This window comes from Arachis hypogaea, chromosome 5 (assembly GCF_003086295.3).
Source record: "Arachis hypogaea cultivar Tifrunner chromosome 5, arahy.Tifrunner.gnm2.J5K5, whole genome shotgun sequence".
Lineage (NCBI taxonomy): Eukaryota > Viridiplantae > Streptophyta > Magnoliopsida > Fabales > Fabaceae > Arachis > Arachis hypogaea.
Genome location: NC_092040.1, coordinates 33,413,018 through 33,438,365, shown reverse-complemented (window position 1 = coordinate 33,438,365; position 25,348 = coordinate 33,413,018). Strand labels below are relative to the sequence as shown.

Sequence of the window (25,348 nt, the reverse complement as noted above, 5' to 3'; positions counted from 1 at the left end):
CAGTTAAAAAATGGTTCTCAGTCAGATGGATGTGAAGAATGCATTTCTTAATGGGGACTTGAAACAGAAAGTCTATATGAAACTACCTCCAAGATATCCTTGTCCTTCTCGTAAGGTTTGTCTCCTTCGCAAGGCGCTTTATGGACTTAAGTAAGCCCCTCGTGAATGGTTTGACAAGTTCAGCACTACCATATGCAATCTTGGTTTCATTTCTAGTCCTCATGAGAATGCCCTCTTTATTCGTAAAAGCGAACGAGGAGTTGTCCTTCTACTTTTATATGTTGATGACATGATATTACTGGAGATGATGTTGACGGTATCTCTGACCTGAAGACCTCACTTCATCGTACCTTTGAGATGAAAGATCTTGGTTCTCTCAGCTATTTTCTTGGTCTCGAGGTCATCTCCACAGATGATGGCATCTATCTCTCTCAGGATAAGTATGCTTCAGATCTTCTTGCTCGCGCTGGGATTACAGATAGTCGCACTGAGACTACTCCTATTGAGCCTAATGTTCGATTTACTCCTATAGATGGCACTGCTTTGGATAATCCGACTCTCTATCGACAGTTAGTTGACGGTCTCGTCTACTTGACTGCCACCCGACCAGACATTGCCTATCCAGTTCATGTTCTCAGCCAGTTCTTGTCAGCTCCTCGTACTACTCACTATGCGGCAGTTCTGCGCATTCTTCGCTACGTCAAAGGCACTCTATTTCATGGACTTTATTTTTCTGCCCGTTCCTCTTTGACACTTCAGGCATACTCCGATGCTGATTGGGCTGGTGATCCCACTGATCGTCGTTCCATTACTGGTTACTGTTTGTTCCTTGGTGACGCTCTCATTTCTTGGCGTGCTAAGAAGCATACCTTCACCGCTCGGTCAAGCACAGAAGCTGAATATCGTGCCCTCGCTGACACCACTACTGAGGTTATCTCGATTCGTTGGCTTCTCGAAGATTTGGGTGCTCCTCAATCCTCTCCTACTGATGTTTTTTGTGATAACCGCAGTGCTATTCAGATTGCCCATAATGATGTGTTTCATGAACGCACCAAACACATTGAGATTGATTGTCATTTTGTTCGGCAACGTATTCTTATTGATGCTGTTCGTCTCATTGGTGTTGGAACACTGGATCAGACTGCTGATATCTTCACGAAAGCTCATCACCCGACTCGCTTTCGGGCTTTGTTATCCAAACTCAAGTTGGTCTCTTTAGCTCCCACTTGGGTTTGAGAGGGGATATTAGAGAATCATTAGAATCAATTTAGATAATCATTAGAATTAATTTAGATCAATTAGTATCGTTTATATTTATATAGTATATATGTACATTAATTATAAGATTCTATGTCTTTATTACTTTGATTCATTTAACACCTATAAATACCCCTTGTATATTGTACCTTTCAACAGCTGAATAACATACAACACACTTTTCTCAGATATCTCTATTGTTTCTAACAATAATAATAATAATAATAATAATAATAATAATAATAATAATAATAATAATAATAATAATAATAATAATGTAGATTTTTGGTTGATAGGTAGCATTTATTTTTAGATATCGACATTAAATGGACATTGAAAAACTAAAATTGGTATTAAAATTTCATATTTTAGTATTTCTAAAAAGTGGAAACACAAATTGAAAATTTAATAATATTTTATAGTTATTTTAATTAATTAATTTTAATTTTATTTTTTGTGCAAATTAAATTAAAATTTTATCTATATTTTAGTCTTTGTTTCTTTCTTTACACAAAATACAATATTAAAATTTATTTCAATCTCTTTCTCTCAATTTTTGTCTCCCACTATCAATTTCTCAATTTCTATCTCTTTTTTAAACGCTATCTAATTATTTTCAAAAATACAAAATAATTTAATATTAACTAAAAAATAAAATAAATTAAAATTAAAATAATAAAATAAAAAGATTTTAACTAAATAAAATTTTGATTTTTTTTATTATAGAATACTAAAATTTCATATATAGACATTTTTTCTTTTTTATAATTAAAGAGTACTAAAACTTCAATTTTGAAACAAATCACTTACCGCGACATATGAGCTACCGAAAAAATAAAGTTAGGTCCGAGTCCAGTAGGATTTGGATCGGGTAAGAATTGATTTTCTATTTATTTGTATGAATTAAGTGTGTTTGAAATTTAATTTTAAATAATTAAATATAAATATTTAATTTTTAAAATAATTAAACAACTGTAATCTTAAAATGATATATTTTTGTTTTTCTATAATTAAATTAAAATGAGTTGTGCTCTTTTTAAAATTAAATTAAATTAAATTTTTAATTTAAATTAAATAACTTTAATCTTAATAAGTAATATAAATTTTAAATATAAAATTTGAATCTTTTAAATAATTAAATAATTCTTATCTTAAAAGGATATTTTTATTTTTCTAAAATTAATTACAAAATTATTTTACTTTTTCATAATTAAATTAATTTTTAATTAAAATTAAATAAATTTAATATTAAAAGATATTTTAGTTTTTAAAATTAATAATAAAAAATATATTTTTGTCTAGTTTTTTATTTTTGTTATAATTTTTTAATAATTTAATATCAACTAAAAAATAAAATAAATTTAAATTAAAATAATAAAATAAAAAAATAGTAACTAAACAAAATTTTGATATCTTTTTATAGAATACTAAAACTCTATATATAGAGGTTTTCTCTTTCTTATAATTAAAGAATACTAAAATTCCATGTTACTTTAGACTACCAAGTCACGCGCGGGTTAGGAACTACTTCATAATCTATTAACTATTGCGCTCTTTCCACACTAGGCCTTCCTGCTGTTGGAGTAACGTGCAATGTATGCTTTCTATGAAATCTTTTATTTATAGTGTTTCTTGGTGGTTGACTTGTTGTTCATTAAATTTGAAGGAGTGTGATTCGAAATTGTCGCCCTACTATTTCCTATTTAAAAAAAAAAAAAAGTGTCAGAGATAACTGCGTAAAAGTAGGGGAAAGCCAAATCAGAGTTATTCATATGGGCACATGTATATAGAGTACTACTTTCCTGCATGCTGTTAACTTCGATCACTGGCTTCTCAATTTTAAAACATACAGCGCCTTCTCTTTTCTACTGAGTTTTGACTTCGATCTGAGCCTCTAACCATTCCGTTGGTTTGTCTGCCTTATTTTTCTTTGCATTCTCTGCATATGTATCAATGTGTATAGTCATTTAATTTCTTTTTGAACGTTAATTTCAACTATACCTCTTTGTTTTGGATAAGTTTGTATTGTTTGTTTCCCATTGGTTTAATAAATTTGTACTTATAATTCTTTCCTTGCACGCTGCCAGTCTGCCACTACCACCAGCCATGCAATCGGTTTTGTGGGGGTAGCATTTTTTTTTTTTCTGCTTCATGAATTTTTATTTGACATTTTTGGAGCCCTTAGATTCAAACCTTAATTATAATCGAATTAGTAGTGCTACTTCTGTTTGTATGAAGTATGAACCATGGATATCTTTGGTTTACTGCTGTCATGTACGACCATTCTCTTCTGTTTATTGCTTGAAAGTGTTTGCTATAGAAACGAAAGACGAGGTCACAGAAAGTTCTAGAGAAAAGAAAGATGCATTCTTGATTGTGTTTCAGTGGTTTTTATTTTAGTGCTTTTTGAGTTTTCAGGCCAAAGATGCTGTCCCCGCTTAAAGAGTGGTCTTTAATTTGGGAATGGATCTTCTGGCGTGACAAATTGTCAAATTCACATGAACCTTGTCATGTTTTTGATTGTCACTATTGATTAGAAGTTAGGATCCTTTTTCTTGATAAGGTCACGAGAATCTGAAAATTTAAATAAAAGAATATATTCCCATGTACTTTGATTTTGATGTAGTTCTTAATTCTTACATGAGAGATTTGAAAGAAGATTCCTATTTTTGGCAGAAATTTAAGTGAGAGTCTGGTGTAGTTTTGGACTTTGCAGTGGTGAAAATGGTTACCAATGCTACTTCTACAAGTGTTTGCCCCCAACCCATGAAACCGACATCAAATGGTGTGTTTCAAGGAGATAACCCTCTTGATTTTGCACTCCCCATAGCTATTTTACAGATATGCCTAGTATTTGTAGTCACAAGAGGATTGGCATATATTATAAGGCCTTTGAGGCAGCCAAGAGTCATTGCAGAGATTGTGGTAAGTTCATTTCTCTTAAAATATCTGCAGCACTATCTAATGAATTTAGAATTTAACCTGTAACGTTTATCTATCATAAGATTTTTGTAATACAATTTGTAAGATTATCCTCCATACAGCAGGGAAATAAAAAGTATTATTAAGTTCAATACATTTTAGAAATTTCTTTAGGAAAGAACTAAGTTGTGACTTATATTAGAGGTTTATTGAAAGGGAGAGATGATGCTCCATGATTTAACACTACTTCTCATTGACAGGGAGGAATATTACTTGGGCCATCAGCATTAGGACGAAATAAAAGCTATTTGAATGCTGTCTTCCCCTCCAAGAGTCTTACAGTACTGGATACTCTGGCAAACATTGGCCTTTTGTTCTTTCTATTCCTGGCAGGCCTAGAGTTAGATCCGAGATCTTTGCGTCAAACAGGGAAACAGACCCTTGCCATTGCTATTGCTGGAATAAGTGTACCCTTTGCCTTGGGAATTGGTTCATCATTTGTTCTTAAAGAAACAATTGCCAAAGGTGTAAATGGTACTGCATTTCTTGTCTTTATGGGTGTTGCTCTATCCATAACTGCTTTCCCTGTGTTGGCTCGTATTTTGGCCGAGTTGAAACTTCTAACTACCAATGTTGGTAGAATGGCCATGTCTGCCGCAGCAGTAAATGATATTGCTGCTTGGATTCTGCTTGCACTTGCTGTTGCCTTGTCAGGCGATAGCGAGTCTCCACTAGTGTCATTGTGGGTCTTCTTATGTGGATGTGGTTTTGTTCTTTGTTCAATCATCATTGTCCCTCCAATTTTCAAAAGGATTACACAACGATGTAATGAAGGCGAGCCGGTGGATGAGATATATATATGTGCTACATTAGTTGTTGTTTTGGCCGCGGGTTTTGTTACAGATGCTATTGGAATCCATGCCATGTTTGGTGCATTTGTTGTTGGTGTGTTGATTCCAAAAGATGGACCATTTACCAGGACTCTTGTGGAAAAAGTAGAGGATCTTGTTTCGGGCATTTTCCTCCCACTCTATTTTGTGTCAAGTGGATTGAAGACCAACATATTCGCCATTCACGGCCTGCAGTCATGGGGTATTCTGGCCTTAGTTATTTTCACTGCTTGTTTTGGGAAGATTGTTGGAACCGTTGTTGTATCACTTTTCTGTAAAGTACCCTTGAAGGAGGCTTTAGCTCTGGGATTCCTAATGAACAGTAAGGGCTTGGTTGAATTGATTGTTCTCAACATTGGCAAAGATAGGAAGGTATTAAAATTCTCTTGCTATTGATATTCACTAACTATTTTAACATGTTATATGTTTCTATCGATCAAAGAAATGAAAACTTAATATGTGCTTTTTGCAATTTTCAGGTTTTAAATGATCAAACCTTTGCCATTATGGTTCTTATGGCAGTATTTACCACATTCATTACCACTCCTCTTGTCATGGCTGTGTATAAGCCTGCAAGAAGGGCGAAAATAGATGATTACAAATACAAAACAATAGCAAGGAAGAACACAAACAGCCAATTGAGGATTCTTTGCTGTTTCCATAATGCAAGAAATATTCCATCAATGATAAACTTGATTGAAGCCTCAAGAGGAATCCAGAAGTCCGGTGGAATTTGTGTGTATACAATGCACCTCAGAGAATTTTCTGAGAGGTCATCAACAATCTTAATGGTACATAAGGCAAGGAAAAATGGGTTGCCATTCTGGAATAAGGATCGTCCCTCTGATGCTGATCATTTAATTGTGGCATTTGAGGCATACCATCAACTGAGTCAAGTGTCTGTCAAACCAATGACCGAAATCTCATCTATGGCAGACATGCACATAGACATTTGTGCAACTGCTGGGGGAAAGAAAGCTGCAGTAATCATTCTTCCGTTTCATAAGCACCAAAGATTGGATGGCTCATTAGAGACAACAAGAAGTGATTTTAAATATGTTAACAGAAGGGTCCTTGAGAATGCTCCATGCTCAGTTGGAATTCTCGTTGATCGTGGCCTTGGTGGTACATCCCATATATCTGCAAGCAATGTTTCTTATTCCATTACAGTGCTTTTCTTTGGTGGAAGTGATGATCGCGAGGCCCTTGCTTATGGTGCTCGAATGGCCGAGCACCCTGGCATAAGATTGGTGGTTCTTCGCTTTGTCGTAGAACCAAGTACCACAGGAGATATCGTTAGAGTGGACGTGGGAGAATCCTCTTCCAGCTCCAAATTAGTCTCAGAGGATGAGGAGTTCCTTAATGAATTCAAGGCAAAAGTAGCTAACGATGATTCTGTGACATATGAAGAGAAAGCAGTAAAGGATGCAGCAGGAACAGTTGCTGTGATCTGTGAGTTCACTCATTGCAATCTGGTTCTTGTGGGTCGAAGTCCACAAGGTGAAGTGGCATATGCTCTCAAGAGAAATGAATACCCGGAACTTGGACCAATTGGTTCTTTGCTGGTATCTCAAGATTGCCCAACAATAGCATCCGTCTTGGTGATGCAGCAGTATCAGCATCAATAGTTTTGTTAAGGTTGTGTTAACAAGTGATTTGGTCACTTTTAAATCATTTTTGGTTTTTAACTTGTCAATTGTTTAGATGTATATATCTGAAAGGCTAAGATAATAATTTCTAAGTCAATAAATAGCATTTAGACAAATTTTCTTCTCACTTACGATGATTGAACATGAATTCATCAGAGATTACATCGCACTTGTAAGCTTTGCAGTTAATTTACCGGAATTTTCTAACCAGTCTCTTGTAAATCTTTAATTGTATGACTTTTATGTACTTGGAACAAATTTATTATTCTATAAGTAAGGATTTTTCTAAGGTGTGGATAGTAAAAGTAAGGATTTTCCTAAGGATTGAACATGAATTTTAGATCTTTTGCAGAAAGGAGGCGCAGTAATGCAGAGGGGTGGCAGTTGTGTTACACAATTAAAGTTGGTTAAAAGTGGGATTAAGTTTAATGATTTTTGTATGGTTTTTTTTTATCGACCCACCATAAGTGCTTCCGATTTTGGGATTCAGATACAATGGTAGAAAAAAGCACTGAAAAAGCCTGACTTAACATCTTTCTAGCTATGACATGAAGTACTTGACTAGCTTAAATGCTTAGCAGTTAGCACCACTGAAATAGAAGTAAGAGATGAAAATTTATTAGGTGATTGAAAAACGGGGTGATGTACATGATGTGTTCAATTTTCCAAACGGCTTTTAAATATATTAATGTTATTTTTATTCTTTAGATATTGGTGACATTTAACTTACGTAGAATTTTTTTTAATTTTTTATTATTCTTTAGAATAATGTGTTTTGCATTGATTAACTCTTGGAATAGAATTCTCTTAAAGAGAATTGGAATTCTATTTCAGGTTATGGGTATAAAAAAATAGCACTCATTTCAATTCTAATAAGATTTCAGTTCTCATGATAAGACTATATACAAATCAGATTAAAATAGGTCTGATTTTTAATTCCATTTAATTTGTTCTTCTTCTTATTCCATTTTGTGTATCTGCTCAAGCACACCACGTCTTAACAAAGTTAAAAAAAATTGGAGAAAAAACGGGAATAGATAACCGAGTACGAAAGTGTGAAGACAAACAATTGAAAAAAAAAACGTAGTAAAATTCACAATGGAGTGAACGATGAACCAACAAAAAAAAAGTTCAAACAAACACTATTTGAGTGTCTTTTTGCCATGACTAACATAAAAAATTTGTAACTTTTATTATTATTTAATCGTGTCTAATTGCATGGTTTTAATATATTAAAAATTATACTTCAAATAATATCTATATACTTTTAATATATACTTTTATACTTTTAATATATACTTTTAACACATGACGGTTCTTAACTACCTAAATAACCCAGAATCCAAGGTACCTTAAGAAAAAAAAAATGTAGCAATGGATTAGTTCTATCATCTTCTAGCTATGACATGAAGAAGTTGACTAGCCAGTGGCCATCTGGGACATTACTTAAATGCTTAGCACCAATGAAATAAAAGTAGGAGATAAAAATTTATTAGGTAAGTGAAAAAGAAATGATGTAACAAGAATCACATGATGTGTTCAATTTTACTAGAGGTAACAATCTTCATGTGTTTTGAAATTTGAATACAGATTAAAAATCACAATTAGTTATTCCGGATTTATTCATTATCAATGTCCTTTAAGGATGAACCAAAAGCAATCATCACATGCTCTTATTTTTTGTAAGGGTGTGAAAGTAAGTAAGAAGTTAGTCATAATCACCCTTCCATCAATAACTTCCATTGAAAATGATTATCCTTTCATTTTTTCCACTTTACAAACTTTCACTTTAGATGATCTAAACTCCTTTAAGAACATTCAACTTTTCCTAATGCCTTGCATGCACAATAAGGCCTCAAACCTGCATCATTATGGACTGCATCTTTCTTACTTAAATATGCTATTATGACATTGCTCTGCCAGGCTTAACGCTGGAATGAGATAGAATAGGAACCAGTGTTTGGATCTTTAACTGCTTTGAAGTTATCGACACTCATCCCAAACCGGCCCAAGACAGAATTTCCCATTTCTTTTAGTTTTGCTGCATCAAGAAACAATTCTTCAGTGCAAGTAAAATGAAGATAGCAAATCGTACCGGATTATAGTTTATAGAATGTAAGTACAAAGAAAATATTCGGAACTGAAGATAAGACTCTGCAGCCTCTACCAAGAGGTAAAGAAGCAGATAATAGGTTTAACATGAATGACAACCAGGAAGATAATAGGCTTAACATACAAGTGCAGCTAGCAGCACTGCCTGGAATCCAAAAGGTTTTGTTTGAGCAATAAATAAATCAAGCACCAAAGACTGCAATTCAAGATAAAAGATAATTTATATAACTAGACAATCCTAAAGTTTCTCCTCCAACTACAAGATTCCCAAATCCCAATTAACAAATGCCAACTCTATGCCCATCACAAATAACACAGAGCATACTAGTCTAAACTCTCAAGGAACACAATCTATATCCACAAGATAAAATGGAATCTCTGAAAAACCAAAGTTGCATACATCACTCAAAAATAATAGTATATCTTTCTATCACCTAGGTATCCCATGCTTAGAAATATCATAATAAGGCATCCATAAATTCCTTTGATAAAATAATTTTAATCTGACTAAACTAACATATGGACTTAGCCAATTTCAACCACAAGATTGCAAATAAATCTTAAGGATGGACAAAAAAGCTAGATGAATGTGCCAATAAATACACAGAAACCGAGACAGGATGTTTTTCTGTAATTGACGGTAGTTTTGCAGCAGCAAGAAGAAATAAAGAAAAGAGCATCATATTTGGGTAACAGATTATAAATGTATGCATGAAGGATCAAGGTAATGTAAGGAAATAATGCCCATGCACTGTTCTACGCGAAGTACATGATACAATAGCAACTATAATTGAAATCCAAGATAAAGATGAAAACAGAAACTTGCCAATCATCTCTTCCTTCATCATTTCCCGCTTTTCTGCAGCAAGCGGCTCAAGTCGCCTGATGGCCTTCCTAGCTTGATCATTTGAGGGATCAATTTCTAAGATCTTTTTCATATCTGTCAATTGATATTTGGAAAAATAACTAAAATTAGTGAGGCGAAAAAATTATGGTATGAATGAACTCAATGATGCGAAAAGGGAAAAAAAATCTGAATGGCATCAGTATGCAAAACATGTACTTCTTCATTAAGATCCAACAATAAGGAATGCATAATGATACTCATACTGGCTTTCCCTAGGTTGGCAGATACCACATAACAGTGGCACCTTTCCAGTTTGAGAAACTACACATACCCCCTTACTGTGCAAAAGAGAATAAAGTTCAATAACTCCTAATATAAGATCTGAACTTACCAGCAATGGCTTCTTCAAAATGTTCAAGCTTTTCATGAGCTTCTCCTCTTCTTACTAAAGCTTTAATATACACTGGATTCAGATCTAATGCTTTTGTGCATTCTTTAACTGTGTTGTCATATTTTCCCTGGGATATGTTTAGCATAAGTTAAAAGAAATTAGATTCTTGACTTAATCAATTTCAAATATAAAAGGGCAAATATGATGCAAGATTCCATACCAGCTTTATCTATGATTAAAATGACTTCAAAAGATATGATTGGAAAATAAAAAAAGAGGTACGGAAGAGTTGAACCACACTTAAAAGGGTCCTGTTTGCCAAAAATGGCCCCTCGGATGGATGCATGAGGTATCTAGTTTGTGAGCTCCCAATGTTATATTTTTACTTTAAGCAGGCCTATTAATTAAGCAAGTTGGGTTCATGTTTTGAACAGACTAATTACATTATGGAATTAATAAATAGCCTCAAATTAGTAAATATTATATTTAATTAGTAAATAGCCTCAAATTCGCAAGTCTTACGAGGAACCAGACCAATGCATTTCAATAAACAGTTAAAATGCTATAGGGTTTGTTTGGTTTAGTGCACAATTTTCTTAAAGAAATGGTTGAAACAATATATTGTTTCCAATTTTCCTTTTCTGTTTTCACTATTACTTTTATACAGTGAACATGTCAAGGAAATTATGGTTGGGTTATAATCTCCACATCATTAAGTTTGCCAATTTACCCCTGTAGCAAGAGAGAATTCAGCTTAAAGCTTCTACTTTCTGTCTTGCATGCAGATAGGGTTCTTTTCTATTTTCCAGAATTATACATTCCCTCTTTTCTGTATAATAAAACTTTTAAATTCAAGAGTAATGACAATTTAGCTGTCCAAATAATAAACATAAAAAAAATACCTAATCATACACTTCCAAATTAGTAGGCAAATCCCACATACCACTAGACATAGGTTATCAAGCTTTTTAGAAAGAAGAAAATAAAAAATAGAGATAAATAGTCCATCTGATTTACAACATAATAATTGATAGGGGAAGGTGCTAACAAATGCTATTCTCATTAATAGTAAGAAAGAACACCATACCAGTTTCTGAAAGCACACAGCACGGTTTGCATGACATATTGAGAGTATTTCAACAGATGAAGGCATGTCAGGTGCAACTTGTAGAGCAAGTTCATACTGGGATAATGCTTCCTCATACTTCCCATCCACAAAAAGCTTATTCCCTTCTGCCTTTGCCTCATTTGCTTGAACCAATGCTTTCTGCAGCAAGTGGCATCAGCACTATTTTGTGTATTTTTAACCTTAAAAATGAATATGCATGTTTTAAATACCACATCAAATGGTTCAATTTAGACCAGGACCATTATGTAGATAATAGATCATGTTTTTAGTTAAAAAAAATATTTTGATTCAACAACTTTACAATCATAGTCTGAAGACAATTAGTCTGCTTAACCAATTGAACATAATCTTGAGACTTCACATGTTCTCTAGTGCAGTTTATAAAGCACTACTGCTCAAACTCAAACTCCCTATATTATTATGCAACCTAATAGCATCAAACCACTCCATTAAAATAAAGAATCAGTAAATTTTTTATTATAAACCATTTTAATAAATAAAAACACTGAAAAATGAAATTAAGAAACAGTAATTACTACCAAAGAACATGATCACACTAAAAGAAGAAACCAAATTTAATGCAAAATTATCAAAACCCTAAAATTTTGAAACCAAACCTTCTCCAATTCCTCAATGATCAAGGGATCTCTAGAAAAACTATTACTTGGAGAAACACTCTGTTCAGGTTCCGGCTCCGAATGCTCTGGCTTCGGCTGCTGTTGTTGATGTTGCTGTTGTTCGAGCTGTTGATCATGGCTGCTAGCGCCAACGTCATCACCTCCGGTTTCGCTGCCCAGGTCGGTGTCGCTGGCCGTTTCAAAACCGTCGGAAGCATCGTTACCAGCAGTATTGGAGGGATTTGCGTTTCGATCCTCATTCTCTTGCTGCTCTATCACCACCACCATTTTCTCTCAAGGTTCAGTGTGATTGGGGCTTGTTTGGATGATAACGGAAAGAAGTGAGGTGAGGGGTTAGGACTACTCGGGTTTGTTGTAACTTGTGAGTTCTGACGTTTTTTTTTCTCTTGGCAAGGGAAATGGATTCTTTGGCTTGTTAAGAAATCACAGTTTACTCTTTTTAAAAGAAAAAAGAGACAATTCATTCTTATTGTTCTGTGGTTGAGCTTCCAGACTCTTCTACAATATGAGATGGCATAGGATCTGCGAGTCCCAAAATAAAATATTTCTTTAGGTCTATTAAATTGATAAAAAAAAATTTTAATGAGATATTATTTTTTTATTATATTTAATAAATTTTTAATAATAAAAAATATTAAAAGATAAAAAATTATTTTTTTTGTGAGAAATTATAATTTATATTTTTTTAAAAATTTTTAAAAGAATATTTTTTACATAATAAATAAATAAAAAAATATTTTTATCTTATTTTATCTAAATATAATGATAGACAAAAATATTTTTATAAGAGATATTCAAACATAAAATTATTTTTATTTTTGTAAAAAATATTTTTTTAAGAAGATCATTAAAAAAATTATTTTCTAAAAATAACAAGTCCAAAACATATTTTAAAAGTTTTTTAATTATTATTAAATAATTCTTATTTAATTTTAACTACAACTTAATTTTTATATATTATTTAATTATTATATTTACCCTTTATTTTATAAATTATTATTTTATTATTTGTCTATTATGTTTATTAACAATTAGAAACAAAACCAACAACAAAATAGATGTTCCATTAATAGTGACTTTCATAAATATTTTGACAATACCAGTTAGAATTGTTTTTTTTTTTCTTGATTCATTATGTTCAAAATATCGCATATTTCTTCAAAATTCAATCGATTGAATTTCACAAAACAATGATGGTATTTTCTTATTCAATCGTTTGAATTTTGTAGGTGACTAAAGATATTTTCGTATTAATCGATTGGTATGATAATATAATTGTATGAATTTTATACATGATTAAAGTTTTGTATGTATTCAATCCATTGGTATGATTATATATATATATATATATATATATATATATATATATATATATAACTCATATTTTTATGATGAATTAATGTCATTTTCATTTATTATTTTAACAACTATGTCATATAAATATTATGTCATGTCAATTATATTTTATTTTATACAATTAATTTACTTATAAAAAAATTATTTTTTTATTGGTTAAATTACACAATTAGTCCCTACACTTTTACTGAAATTACAAATTGGTCCTTATCCTTTAAAAATTTGTAATTGAAATATTGAATCCCTAAAAAAAAAATTAAAATTTGTAATTTACTAATTTATAATTTCACTGAAAATATAGAGAATTTAACTTTTTTTATTTTTATTTTTATTTTTTTACCAAAGATAGAAGACGCAAACCCACAACATCTTAATTGAGTATGAAAAGACTATACCATTTGAACTATTACTCATTGGTTTAACCTTTTTTTTCTTTACTTTCTATTTATATGTTTGAATATATTAATGTTATTTCTATTTTTTACATATTTGTAACATAAATTAATACGTAGAAATTTTTTTAATGTCCTATCATTCTTGAGAATAATGATTAACCCTTGGAATAATCTTTAGAGAATTAGAATTCTGTTTTAGTATAAAAAATAGCACTAATTTCAATTTTAATGTTAAGGCTATATACAAAAAAAATAAGTATGATTTCTAATTCCATTTATTTGTTCTTCTTGGTATCTCATTCTGTGTAACTGCTCAAGTACCCATACTTTAACAAAATTAAAAAAAAAATTCCTTAAAAAATTGGAAAAAAAAACTAGATCAGAGAACAAAAATGACAGATACGAAGTGTAAAGAAAAACAATTGAAGAAGAAAAACGCAACATCGAGGAGAATTCATAGCTGAGTAAACGATCAACGCAAATAAGCACCATTTGAGTGTTTTTTTTTTTTTTTTTTGCAGTGGCTAACATAACTTTTTTTTATTTTTGTTTCAAAAATTTGTAACTAACTATTATTTAATAGTGTCTAATTGAACAGTTTTAATATATTAAAAATTATACTTCAAATAATATCTATATACTTTTAATACATGATTACCATAACTAATAAAATAAAAGTTTATATATACAAATTGGATACATAAAATACCCACAACTAAATATTGAACAATAGTGTTATAAAATGCACCAACTAAGTGTGGCATTTCCCCAGAGATAGCAGACACTTCTCATGATCTGGCAAGATACGACGGCAATGCTTGAAGATTATCAGGGAACTTTGTGATACATCTTCCCTTTTATTTTCAACTTTCTCCAAGTAGCAGGCTCCAAACTCTAACACAAATGAACAAGGAAAGATTGTTTAGTACCACCCAATTTCACATAATGCACTGTATTTGAATCAAATATATAGAAAACTGAAAATATGAAACTATGTAAAGTTGCAATTGATCAAACAATTCATTCAAGGTTCATATATTTGAAGACCATCAACTTGATGCAACTTCTCTTGCTACTTTTTAAGTCAATTTATTTTAATAATGAAAGAGACAAGAAAGCCCACCTGAATAAAGCTTTGGGCATCAGTAACATTAAGCACTTTTGGGACTAGTATGACAAACAAATCACCTTCACCAAGGTGATTTGGAGAGTGCTCTTGCAGCAGCAAATAACAAGATTTCATCATTTGCATGGGAATTTTTATTGTAAACAGTCCCTTGCAAAGTCCGCTAAGACAGTAATTTGGAGATAATGACTGCACAACATTTGTATTAAAATTTTCAAGTTCTTGAAAGAGTTCAGGTAACAAGTAATCAGATTCTAAAATTTTGAAGTAATGACTGCACAACAACAATGTAGCAATCGTAGTTATTTAAGCAAATAAAATAACAGAACTAGAATTTAATATACTAAGATATGATATATTCTCCGATATTCTCCTTATTTCTAACACTACATTTCCGGAAAAATGAAATCATATTGGAAAAAATAAATTAAGCAAATTACAAAATGAATGTATATAAAATCTACCAACCTTTATTAGTCCTTCTTGAAATAAAATCTCAATCACTTCCTTTAGAATTGGAATTAAACCAGAACTATGCACTCCTATTCCCCGTTTCAGTAAGGCCAGCATGTTTGAAACCTAATCAAATCCATAAGAATGGAGGTGAACAACTTAGCTTCAAAATGATGAGCCCCACAATATTCAATCAAAATAAAATGATCAAATTCAAGACAAAAACAAAGCCAAAAAATTAAATCAAGAGAAAAGCGGTGAGCGCGAGACATAGTAAAGGGAGAAAACCTTTATTAGTTCTTTATGCACTAACTTTCTTCTTTTTCTTTTAGTTCGTTATTTCTTTTTTTTTAATCCAAACAAGATTATACAACGACAAAAATTCAACAATAAAAATTTCATCTTTCGTTATAATCCGTTCAAAACAAGATACAACTTAGCAAAATTTAATAAATAAATTCAGTTCAATGAAGCAGAGAAGACTCAATCCTAATAAAAGCATGTTTATTATGCTTATGTTGCATTTTAGGTCTAGAATTAGAGATTTAGCTGAAAAGAAATATGTAAATTTTCCATATGGAGACTCAAAACCCAACTCATGTACCCTGTTGGACAATGGTTAGAGTTTTCGCATCTAAGAATACTCTGTTTACATTGATTTTTTTTTTATTTTCGAAGTTTTTGTTTAAGTACACAGTTACAAACTTTTAAAAAGCATGAAAGATTTATTTGGAGTTCTCTGAAAATATCAGGGATTAACATATTAATTTAACCAAAAAGATACATTAAAAGAGTATAATCCAATATCCACAGCTTACTGTCACAAAGAATATAGCCTCAGAAAGCAGCACTGCAATAAAAACACTTAACAATTGCAAGAATACTAATATCAACTAACATACTGAACAAATAAAAGCTCATGTTAGCATAATGTTAACAAGGATTATCAAGAGTTCGGCATCATTTTTTTCAACACAACACAAGAAAAGGCAACGAAACAAAGTTCAGCACAACAGCAGCACAGAGCATAGTTAAAAAGAATGAAGAATGAAAAAATTTAAAAAATGAAAAAACTAATCTGAGTAACAGAATCCTAAACCTTTGTTCTGACTTGACTTCTGAGCAGTCTGAGCAGAGGGGCAGAAGTACGACGGAGACAGAGGCCAGGCGACGAGCACAACCGACGGCGGCAGTCCTGTGGCTGATCAAACAAAGAGCAGACGCGAAGACGCTGAGCTCGAGGAAGAAGCTACCATTGGTGGGTTGGGGTCTTCGAGCACCACGACCAGACGAAGACGACGGCAAGAGAGCGACTGAGGATGGCAGGAGCGCGACGGAGCAGAAGAACGCCGGGGACTGACACCGAGCTCGAGGAAGAAGTTGCGACGGATGACACGGCGGCAATCCTTGCAGCAGTCCATGCGACGGTAGTTAGACGGCCCTTGCGGCGGTGGGGGAGAGGCTAGGGTTTCTCACCTTCAGGCTTCAGCTTTCTTTTTGTTTTGGGAAGAAGTAGAGAGGAGAACGCATTTTCAGTTTCAGCTCACCGTTTTTCTTCCTTTTTATTGTTTTAAAGTGTTCATGGTGCTGTTGATAATGGGCAAGTAATAAATTATTAAGTTTTAGTCACACGCAATAGGGTTGGTTTTATCAGGCGGAGGCCATAGTGGAGGAGCAGAATAGAAGGAGGATCAAAAGGGATTGACTGTGGAAGAGGAAATGGAGTTGGAGAGGAAAAGGAGTTAGAACTTAAAAAACATAGGTCATAAATGAATAATAAAATAATAATTTATAAAATAAAGAATAAATTTAATAATTAAATAATATATAAAAAATGAAGTTTTGTAGTTAAAATTAAATAAAAATTATTTAATAATTATTAAAAAAAAAACATATTTTGTTATTATGAGTGTAGGTTTTTTTCTATTGTTTGGATCTGATGTATGAACCCCTTTAACCCCTTCTTTAGTTGGGTGTTGCAAACTGCTCTTATCAAAAAAGGAAAGGAAAAATGACACCGTAGTTCTAATTCTAGCCCACGTCTCATATATTCTCAGGCGAAACCGCGAAACTCCAATTGTCCAAGACCAAGAGTGTCATAAAGGGAAATGTTCTTATGTATAGCCACTATTGGCAAAGCGAGCTACCTTCCCCGCCGAAAAAGCATACCAGTGCCGGCAAGATTGGAAGAGGAGACATGTCGAACCGCCTGCACTAAGGCCGCCATAATCCTGTTCCTCGCTAAGAAGGGGTTCACTTTGGGCAACCGGCCTCAAATTGCCCCAGCCAAACTTAAAACCAATTATGTTTACCAAAAACTTAATCCATTCATGACTTGCTAATATTTCTTTTAAGTGTTTCATATATTTTCTTTTTTGCCTTGTTTTACCAATAGTACTTCCATCTTTTTGTTTAAGAAAAAAATGTGAAGTTTCTATGACTCAACAAGGAAAAACAAACGGGTAAAGATTGAGACTAACATAGTTCTTAACTAAAAAGTAGTATTCCATGACTCAACATTTATTCATTACTCGTCAACTGCACTCTTCCAGGCATTGCATGGTTTCATTATTATACTCATACAAACCCCTATCAAATACACAAGGTTTTATCTGTGATGAGTTATGACTTATGAGTCAACAAACCTCAGATTCAAAGGTGGATTGCTTGGCCACCAAGGCAAAATAGAATACACTCATATAAGCGAAACTAGGTACAATTTTTTATATAATATGAATCAAAATTTTTCTTACACAACTAAGACATCCCAACAAAGAAGATACATACTTATACATGACCTTTTTCTCATTCATTTTGTTTTCTTTTTACACATCAATACAAGCATTACATTACATTACAAAGCTATCAACACCAATTACAATGTCGTTCTTTAACCATTTTGAACTACACCATTTTTAAATAGTGGGAGCTATAGTGGAAAACCAAGATGTTTTTGTCACCTAGGCCCAGAAAGCTCCATAGCTTCTACTATGAGTGAAGATTCCTCTATAAAATCCGAATATCTTTGAGGGTGGCTTTCGCAAGACCTGAATCTTGGTGTCTCAATCCTCTGTGAGGCTTCCCATCTCTCGGCTAAGCCGTCTCCTTCCAACATCTTCAATATGTCCGACATCTTGGGACGATGAGAAGGATTGAATTGTGTGCACAAGAGTGCAACCTGAACCATTTCTTCTAATTCGACACGGTCAAAGTTTCCCTTTAGATCTTTGTCAACCATTTGATTTAGTCTTCCATCCTGATGGAGCTTCTTAACCTGAAAGAAGTTGTTTGATTCATGTTAAACGAAACATCTGTGATTGAAAGAGAAAGATAACTTATCATTTAAGAATTGCAGTTTAGATAGTCAAGTAAGCAAAATGAGTTGAGGAATATAGAGGATAGACAGCTGGGGGAACAGGGTACCCAATCAAGCATTACGCCTTTCTGGTTTGCTGCTCGCCCGAAATCTAGAGCCTTATGACCTGTGATCAGCTCAAGCAGCAAGATTCCAAACCCGAATACATCGGTCTTCTCCGATGACTGACCTGTGGATAGGTACTCAGGAGCAATGTGACCAACTGTGCCTCGCACAGCAGTGGTCACATGGGAATCTCTGTGGTCCAGAAGTTTAGCTAAACCAAAATCGCCAACAACAGCTTCAAAGTCTTCATCTAGCAATATGTTGGCGGCTTTCACGTCCCGGTGAATAATCTTAGGATCACATTGCTCGTGCAAATAGACCAACCCTCTTGCTGTACCTAATGCTATTCTCTTCCGCCTTGTCCAATCTAAAGCTGGCTGACCATGAATATGATCTGGTTCATAAATCCAAAACCAATGCAAAGTTAGGTAAGTTTCAAATTATGACTCAGTCTCGAATACAAGCAGCTTAAGAAAATGGCTGCTTAACAGTGAGCTAACCTTTCAATCTAGAGGCAACACTGCCATTAGCCATATACGGATAAACAAGAAGCCTTTCATTCTGAGTACTGCAAAATCCGCAAAGCCTCAGAAGGTTCCGGTGGACAGCTAAACTTATCGTCTCAACTTCTGTCTGAAACTGGATCTCACCACCTGCTGCATTGTAGTCCTTCAACCTTTTAACGGCTACAATAGTCCCATCGTTCAAGCTCGCCTTGTAAACTATTCCAAAGCCACCTCTACCTAGGATATTCTTTGAGTTGAAATGGTCTGTTGCGGCTCGAAGCTCTTTGAACGTGTACCTTTTTAAATGGCCAAGGCGCACCTCTGGATCATATTGCTCTACAAAGTAGGAAAATGTTACTTAAAATGCTCCAAACATTAAGCTTACGATCATCAGATTCTTTACAAAATTTGCAACAAAGTTTATATATATAGTATGAAAGATAAAAGGAGACAAGCATAAAATGAAACCAAGGGAGACTTGAGTGATGACTAACCATTAACGTCGAAGAAAATCTGTTTGTTGTGTCTATATCGCCACCAAACAAGGAACACAATAATTATCACGAAGATGAAGGCAGCACCAAAACTTGCACTAAAAGCAATAGCCACATGATGGCTTTTCTTACTACCATCTGATTGAGCTACATAAACAAAAATCACCACATTGAAACATGTCATAAATAGTTATAGAAAGGTAGTTAACATAGCTGAAAGTAGAGTTCAAAACACATAAATCATCTCAACCTCTTAGTGCATCTGGAGGGAAGGAAAGTGGCTCTGGTAAAGTAGAACAGTTGTTGGATTTCGGACCACAAATTAATGGATTTCCGACAATCCTGGAAGTAAATAATCAATCAAGAAATCACTACACCATTTTTTTGTTAACTTGAATACAGAGCTAAAGTCAACATTTAACTAGAAACGCTAAATGAGCTTACTTTAATGTTCTTGCTGGTATTCTTGGCAAGGAACCACTCAGATTATTGTAGGAAAGGTCTCTACATATATTTTTCAATTCATTACAGTTAGTATTCAATTTTATACCTAGAAATCAATAGTTTTGTAAGGAAAAGATAACATTAATGCCAAGGTAACAAAGACCTACACAAGTGTTAAACCTTCTATGTTGCTTAAAGACTGAGGACACGGTCCTGTAAGACTGTTATTATTCAACCGCCTAGCACCATCAAGAACACATTAAATGGAGTAAGAAACCAAATTTCATAAGTCAGAATAGAAACAAGTATCAAACACAATACTTTGAACAGTTAGAATCTGTAATATAAGTAACTTACAAATAATTCAGGTTCTTGAGGCCTCCCAAAGAATTCGGTATCTCGCCACTAAAATCGTTATTGGAGAGATCAAGTGTCTGAAGCTTTTCTAGGCTTCCAATTGCTGTAGGAATCTGACCGGAAATTGCATTGTTCTGAAGCAACCTGTACCAATTAAGCATCACTGTAACTGCCTCTACTTTGAGTGAATATAAGTTTATAAAAATCAAAGCACCAAAAAATTTGAAAATAAAGATTCATTCAATCAATAAGAGCAAAGGCAACTAATTCAGAACTGAACCAACATCCAAAGCAAGAACTACACAAGAGACTTAATCGAAAATCCGGAAGACTTACACAGATTGTAAGTTAGTAAGGTTTCCAACCCAAGGAGATAGAGTACCAGACAAGTTCTGACTAGGCATTCCCCTGATATGAAAAGAAAAGATCTTTAGGAGAAAGAAAAAATAATTCAAACTACTCAAATTTGTTTGGTTCATTTTCTTATATAAATATCTTGAAACTTGTTTGCTACTTTCATAAAACACTTCAAAATCTAAACTTACAATACTGAAACAGAGCCATCAAGGTTACAAGTAATCATCCTCCAGCTGCAAGGATCAACAGAATTACTATCCCAATTCTCCAGGACATTGTGAGGATCATTCAATTCATTCTTTATCGCCATCAAAGCTAGAACTGTTCAGTGAAGAAACAGAAAGAAGGGTAAGAACTAAAACCTCCCATCAATTGATTCACTTGAGAATATGCCACTATGTAACAGGTAATTAGGAAGTACTTAAGAGTTAAGATTCTCAAGGCAAGAAAAGAAAATAACAAGTCACAGAATAGCATCATCATCAATCTTTCAGCTATCATTCCTAGTAATTTCCAGCATAATTAACTTGACCAAAGATCAAAATGAAAAAGGGAAGGGGGGAAGAAAATTAAAGAAAAGGTTAACCTTCATAGTTTATGCCAGAAGGAGAAAGAACAGCAGCAGAAATCTCAATCATCAACGGAAGAAGTGAACATAACAGCCATGAAACCAATCTGCTTTGTTCCATGCTGTATTCTCAATTCAGTAACAATGCCTTCCTCCACACAAAACAAAACAAAAAAAAAACCACACTAGAAAGTTCTCAAAGCCACCATAAGTCACAATTGGACTTTGTCATTCTTGTTACAAAGGGTGGTTGAGTCTGCATCATCTTATCCACACCAAAAAAAGGAAAAAGCCAATCTTTGGAATCAGATTCCCATAAAGCACAAAACCACTCTCACCAAAACAGCAACTTTGCTTAAGACCCAATTCATATAACCGCATAAGTTCAAAACCAACAGAACCCAGATGCCAAAATTGCTACTTTTCTTCTTCCCACCACTGAAACCAACTTGGAAATGGAGAATTTGAATCCAACCAGGACAAATTATCAAGTGAGTGAGCTCAAAAGAGCAAAACCACCCCCCAAAAATATATATAATATTAAAAAAATAAAGAACAAAACTTTCTTAATATTATATATCAGTGAGAACAAAGAAACAGCACTTTAAGCCTGAAATTCTGAGATCCTTGAGATCTGTGAGTGATGGGGTTTGGTTCCTATGAGGTTTGGACATTCCCCACAAATTCCATGTGAGCCTTGTCGTTGTTGGTTTTCTAGCTTAGTTTCCATTGATACCACCAATATCTTCTTCTTCTTCTTTTCCTCTTAGCTTGTTGCAGTTGCAGAGAATAAAAGGTAGCTTAGGATTTGGGAGCATGAAACACACTCACGACCAAAGAACCGAACAAATGCGCCAAAGTGGAAGCCAATATAGATGCAAAATCAGTAACCAAATTTTTATAAACCATGACAACGTTTTAAAAACTTAATTTTGATACTGGTGTAAAATCATTCAACCAAATTATATAATTGATTAAATCTATGAACATTGAATAATATTTTTTTAATGTTAATGTGCCAATAAAAGATATATTTTAAAAAGAAAAATTTTATATGTATTATATTTTTTTTATCTCATTGTATACATAATATATAATAGAATATAATAATATTATTCACTTAATGAGGTTTCGTTGTTGTATATTATTTTTGTGTGTATTTTTTATGTATATTTTTATTTTGAATATTAAAAATAATTGATAAAAAATAAGAATAGATAATTTATTTTTTATACTGTTAAAAATATAAAAAAAGGTATATGAAAAAAATGGTATAAATATTTTTGAACAATGTTAATGATCAATAAAATTTATTATTTTTTATTAATATTTAATTAATAAAAATATTTTTATATTAAATTTTAAATTTTAATAGTATAAGAATAAAATAATAATCTAAAGTATTAACTAATATTAATAAAAATATTAATTTTTTAATGGTGTATTTATTTTTATTTTTTATTTTTTGAAGAAATAGAAAATTTATTAGTTATTTTAAAAACTAAAATTGTCTGTGTGTTTTTTTAATTAGAGTGAAGGGATGTGTGGGATTGATGAGAGAGAAAAATGGTGAGTAAGACGTGTGTTTTTGTGTTATAAGTATAACGCAAAAAGAAAATAAAGAAAAAAAATCTTTTGTTGCAGGTAAAGTATTGACAGGTCACGTGGTTGGATTGTCCCCTCTTTTGTTTGCTTTTGGCTTGAACCTGAAAATTATAAACTTTTTTATTTTTTATTTTTTCATTTCAGAATTTTTGGGAAAAGAAATATAAATACGAGTGAGTGAAACAAATCACATTCTGCAACCTACAGCAAATGAGATGATGCCCCCACTATGCTAAACTGCGCCTCATATTTTTTTTATGTCACCTGATAAAAGTAAAATAACTTCTAAAATATTTAAATCAAATTTAATTAATTTAGAAACTGTTTCAGTCAATGTGATTAAACTTGGTTAGCTAACATTTTCTTGGTGTCATTTTCATATCCATGTATATATGCTAATTTCCTCTCTCTAATTCGTTGATTTTCCTTGCCATTTATTATTTATATACAAATTTGGAAACTCTCAGTTCTTTAAATGATTCTCTCTCTGCATTTCATTGATGTAATGATGTAGTATATCATATAGGTATAGACTATAATGACCATTGTACATTACTATGAACATTTGATCAGTACAATAATTATGGGCATAATAATAAATAGAAAAAAAAATAAATTCTTAATCTTTTAATATGCAGATATTTAAATTTTTAAAAATTTAAAAATATATTTAGATTTTTAATTATTTTAAAATTTGCATATATATCGATCTTTTATATTCACTTAAATTTATCAAATCCAACAAAAAAATCAAGCTATAGTCTGTAACTCTTATTATACTGATTTAATTGCTACAAATATATAGAATAAATTAAATCTAAGATCGATAAATTCAAATTTTAAAAAATTAAAAATTTAAATATATTTTTAAATTTTTAAATATTTAAACATCCACATACCAAATAATCAAAAATTAATTTGTCCTTTTTCTCTAATAAATAATGATGATGATGATCAAATTGATAATATGAAGCTACATTGGTCCTATGGCTTTGGCTTCAGAAATTTCATATGAATTATATTTTTCAATTTAAATTGTCATTTAAAAAAAAAATATGTACTTTACTTTATGCTTTTTAGGTAATGTGACAAGTGAAGGAGAGCAAAAGTGCAAACCAATATTAACCTTAGTTTTAAGAAAGTAACTTGATGAGGTAAAAATAAAATAAAAACAATAATACATAGTCAATAAATATTATCATTTTTAATTAGTATTTAATTAATAATAAATTGTGTTTATATTTATAAAAATTTTATATATAAAAAATATATAATTTATATTTATATTTATATTTTTTCAAAATTTATATATATAAATTGATAAAATTTATTTATTAAAAATAATTTAATATTTATAATAATCAAATAATAATAAAAAATATTAAAAATTTGGTATTTTAAGAGTTTTTCAATAAAATAAAATAGAAGTGAAAAGGGTAGTGCTAAAGTACGCGGAGGGTGGAGGCGCAAAGTAGCAGGCGCAAGTGTGAAGTAGTTGTTTATTGGAAAGCGTTAGAGAGAATGGAATCTCTTGTGTACGCCTGCCGCGACATCCGCCTCATACTTTGCTCATATATAAACTACTGTTTCTGTCACCAAAAAGAACACTACTGTTTTTACAATAAAAATAAAATTTAGGATATTAATAATTTTCTTTTCGTCCGCGCTTTATAAATAAGTGAAATTAGTTTTATCCTTATGAAACATCATTTTTATATGATGAAAATATTTAGATATTAATTTTATTGAAAATAAATAATAACTATTATATTTTTTATTAACTAAAATAATTTCAACTCTATTTATTATATTTCCACTTTCATGTATCACTTGTATGGTATTTTGTCGGTCTTTTTTTTTCACATATCCAAATATTTCAACTCTTTTTTTATATCTTTTTTTATTATATCTAAATACATATAATTACTCATTCATCTCAACATCTTTATCTCTATTATATTTAATTTGTATTTTTTTAATCGTCCAACAATCTATACCATAAAATATAACCAGTTTAACAATAATATAATAGAATTTGTCTTTAAATTTTAAATGTACTTTTTTATCGAATATAACACATTTTATTATTTTGACTAACCTACTTGCTTGAATAATTATCGAAATTAGTTTCTGTGATGTTGATATAAATACATCTAATTACTTATTTTTATATCGGAAAAAAAACTTTATATCGTTGATTGAATTGTCATTTTTTATAATATATCTATTTGGTTTAGTTTCTTTTAATTTTTATTTGAATTGTCATTCCCCCAACCTCCCCAAAAAAAAAGTTGAGTTTAAGCCTAAAGATTTTTCATCCATGTTTTTAACATTGTCTCTGTTAATTTCTGTTTGGGCTATATACACGTGCTGTAGGCAGGGTTTTATTTGTCCCTTTAAAAGGAGTAGTGGCAGAGTTTGGTTGATACCT

At 32.0% G+C, this 25,348-nt stretch overlaps 3 protein-coding genes and 1 long non-coding RNA gene across 6 annotated transcripts; 1 reads left to right on the top strand and 3 right to left on the bottom strand.

The window, feature by feature from the left end:
• Nucleotides 1–2,740: 2,740 nt before the first annotated feature.
• Nucleotides 2,741–7,007, top strand: LOC112801142 (cation/H(+) antiporter 18). Of its 2 annotated transcripts, none has more exons than XM_072237054.1 (4): nucleotides 2,741–2,852; nucleotides 3,934–4,182; nucleotides 4,440–5,441; nucleotides 5,549–7,007. In XM_072237054.1, exons 2-4 carry the CDS (start codon nucleotides 3,982–3,984, stop codon nucleotides 6,695–6,697), a joined length of 2,352 nt encoding a protein of 783 aa, XP_072093155.1. In that variant the 5' UTR covers nucleotides 2,741–2,852; nucleotides 3,934–3,981; the 3' UTR covers nucleotides 6,698–7,007. The 2 variants fall into 2 exon arrangements, with proteins under 2 accessions (XP_072093155.1, XP_025699502.1); XM_025843717.3 differs by lacking the exon at nucleotides 2,741–2,852 and adding an exon at nucleotides 2,907–3,166.
• A 1,419-nt stretch (nucleotides 7,008–8,426) lies between these two features.
• On the bottom strand, nucleotides 8,427–12,370 carry LOC112801143 (uncharacterized). 2 transcript variants are annotated; one of them, XM_072237055.1, is made up of 6 exons: nucleotides 12,039–12,369; nucleotides 11,815–11,928; nucleotides 11,156–11,335; nucleotides 10,069–10,195; nucleotides 9,657–9,770; nucleotides 8,427–8,759 (listed from the first exon to the last, which is right to left on the bottom strand). In XM_072237055.1, exons 1-6 carry the CDS (start codon nucleotides 12,072–12,074, stop codon nucleotides 8,644–8,646), a joined length of 687 nt encoding a protein of 228 aa, XP_072093156.1. In that variant the 5' UTR covers nucleotides 12,075–12,369; the 3' UTR covers nucleotides 8,427–8,643. The 2 variants fall into 2 exon arrangements, with proteins under 2 accessions (XP_072093156.1, XP_025699503.1); XM_025843718.2 differs by having other exon boundaries at nucleotides 11,815–12,370.
• A 1,788-nt stretch (nucleotides 12,371–14,158) lies between these two features.
• On the bottom strand, nucleotides 14,159–17,252 carry LOC112801141 (uncharacterized). Its single transcript, XR_011881981.1, has 4 exons — nucleotides 16,265–17,252; nucleotides 15,181–15,291; nucleotides 14,710–14,901; nucleotides 14,159–14,480 (listed from the first exon to the last, which is right to left on the bottom strand). It is a non-coding gene; the product is annotated as an uncharacterized lncRNA (long non-coding RNA).
• Nucleotides 17,253–17,865: 613 nt separating this feature from the next.
• Nucleotides 17,866–22,375, bottom strand: LOC112801140 (protein NSP-INTERACTING KINASE 3). The gene is made up of 11 exons (XM_025843714.3): nucleotides 21,331–22,375; nucleotides 20,933–21,065; nucleotides 20,724–20,795; nucleotides 20,388–20,531; nucleotides 20,198–20,269; nucleotides 20,031–20,090; nucleotides 19,837–19,928; nucleotides 19,587–19,733; nucleotides 19,087–19,428; nucleotides 18,589–18,980; nucleotides 17,866–18,439 (listed from the first exon to the last, which is right to left on the bottom strand). Exons 1-11 carry the CDS (start codon nucleotides 21,431–21,433, stop codon nucleotides 18,122–18,124), a joined length of 1,875 nt encoding a protein of 624 aa, XP_025699499.1. The 5' UTR covers nucleotides 21,434–22,375; the 3' UTR covers nucleotides 17,866–18,121.
• Between the last annotated feature and the right edge of the window lie 2,973 nt (nucleotides 22,376–25,348).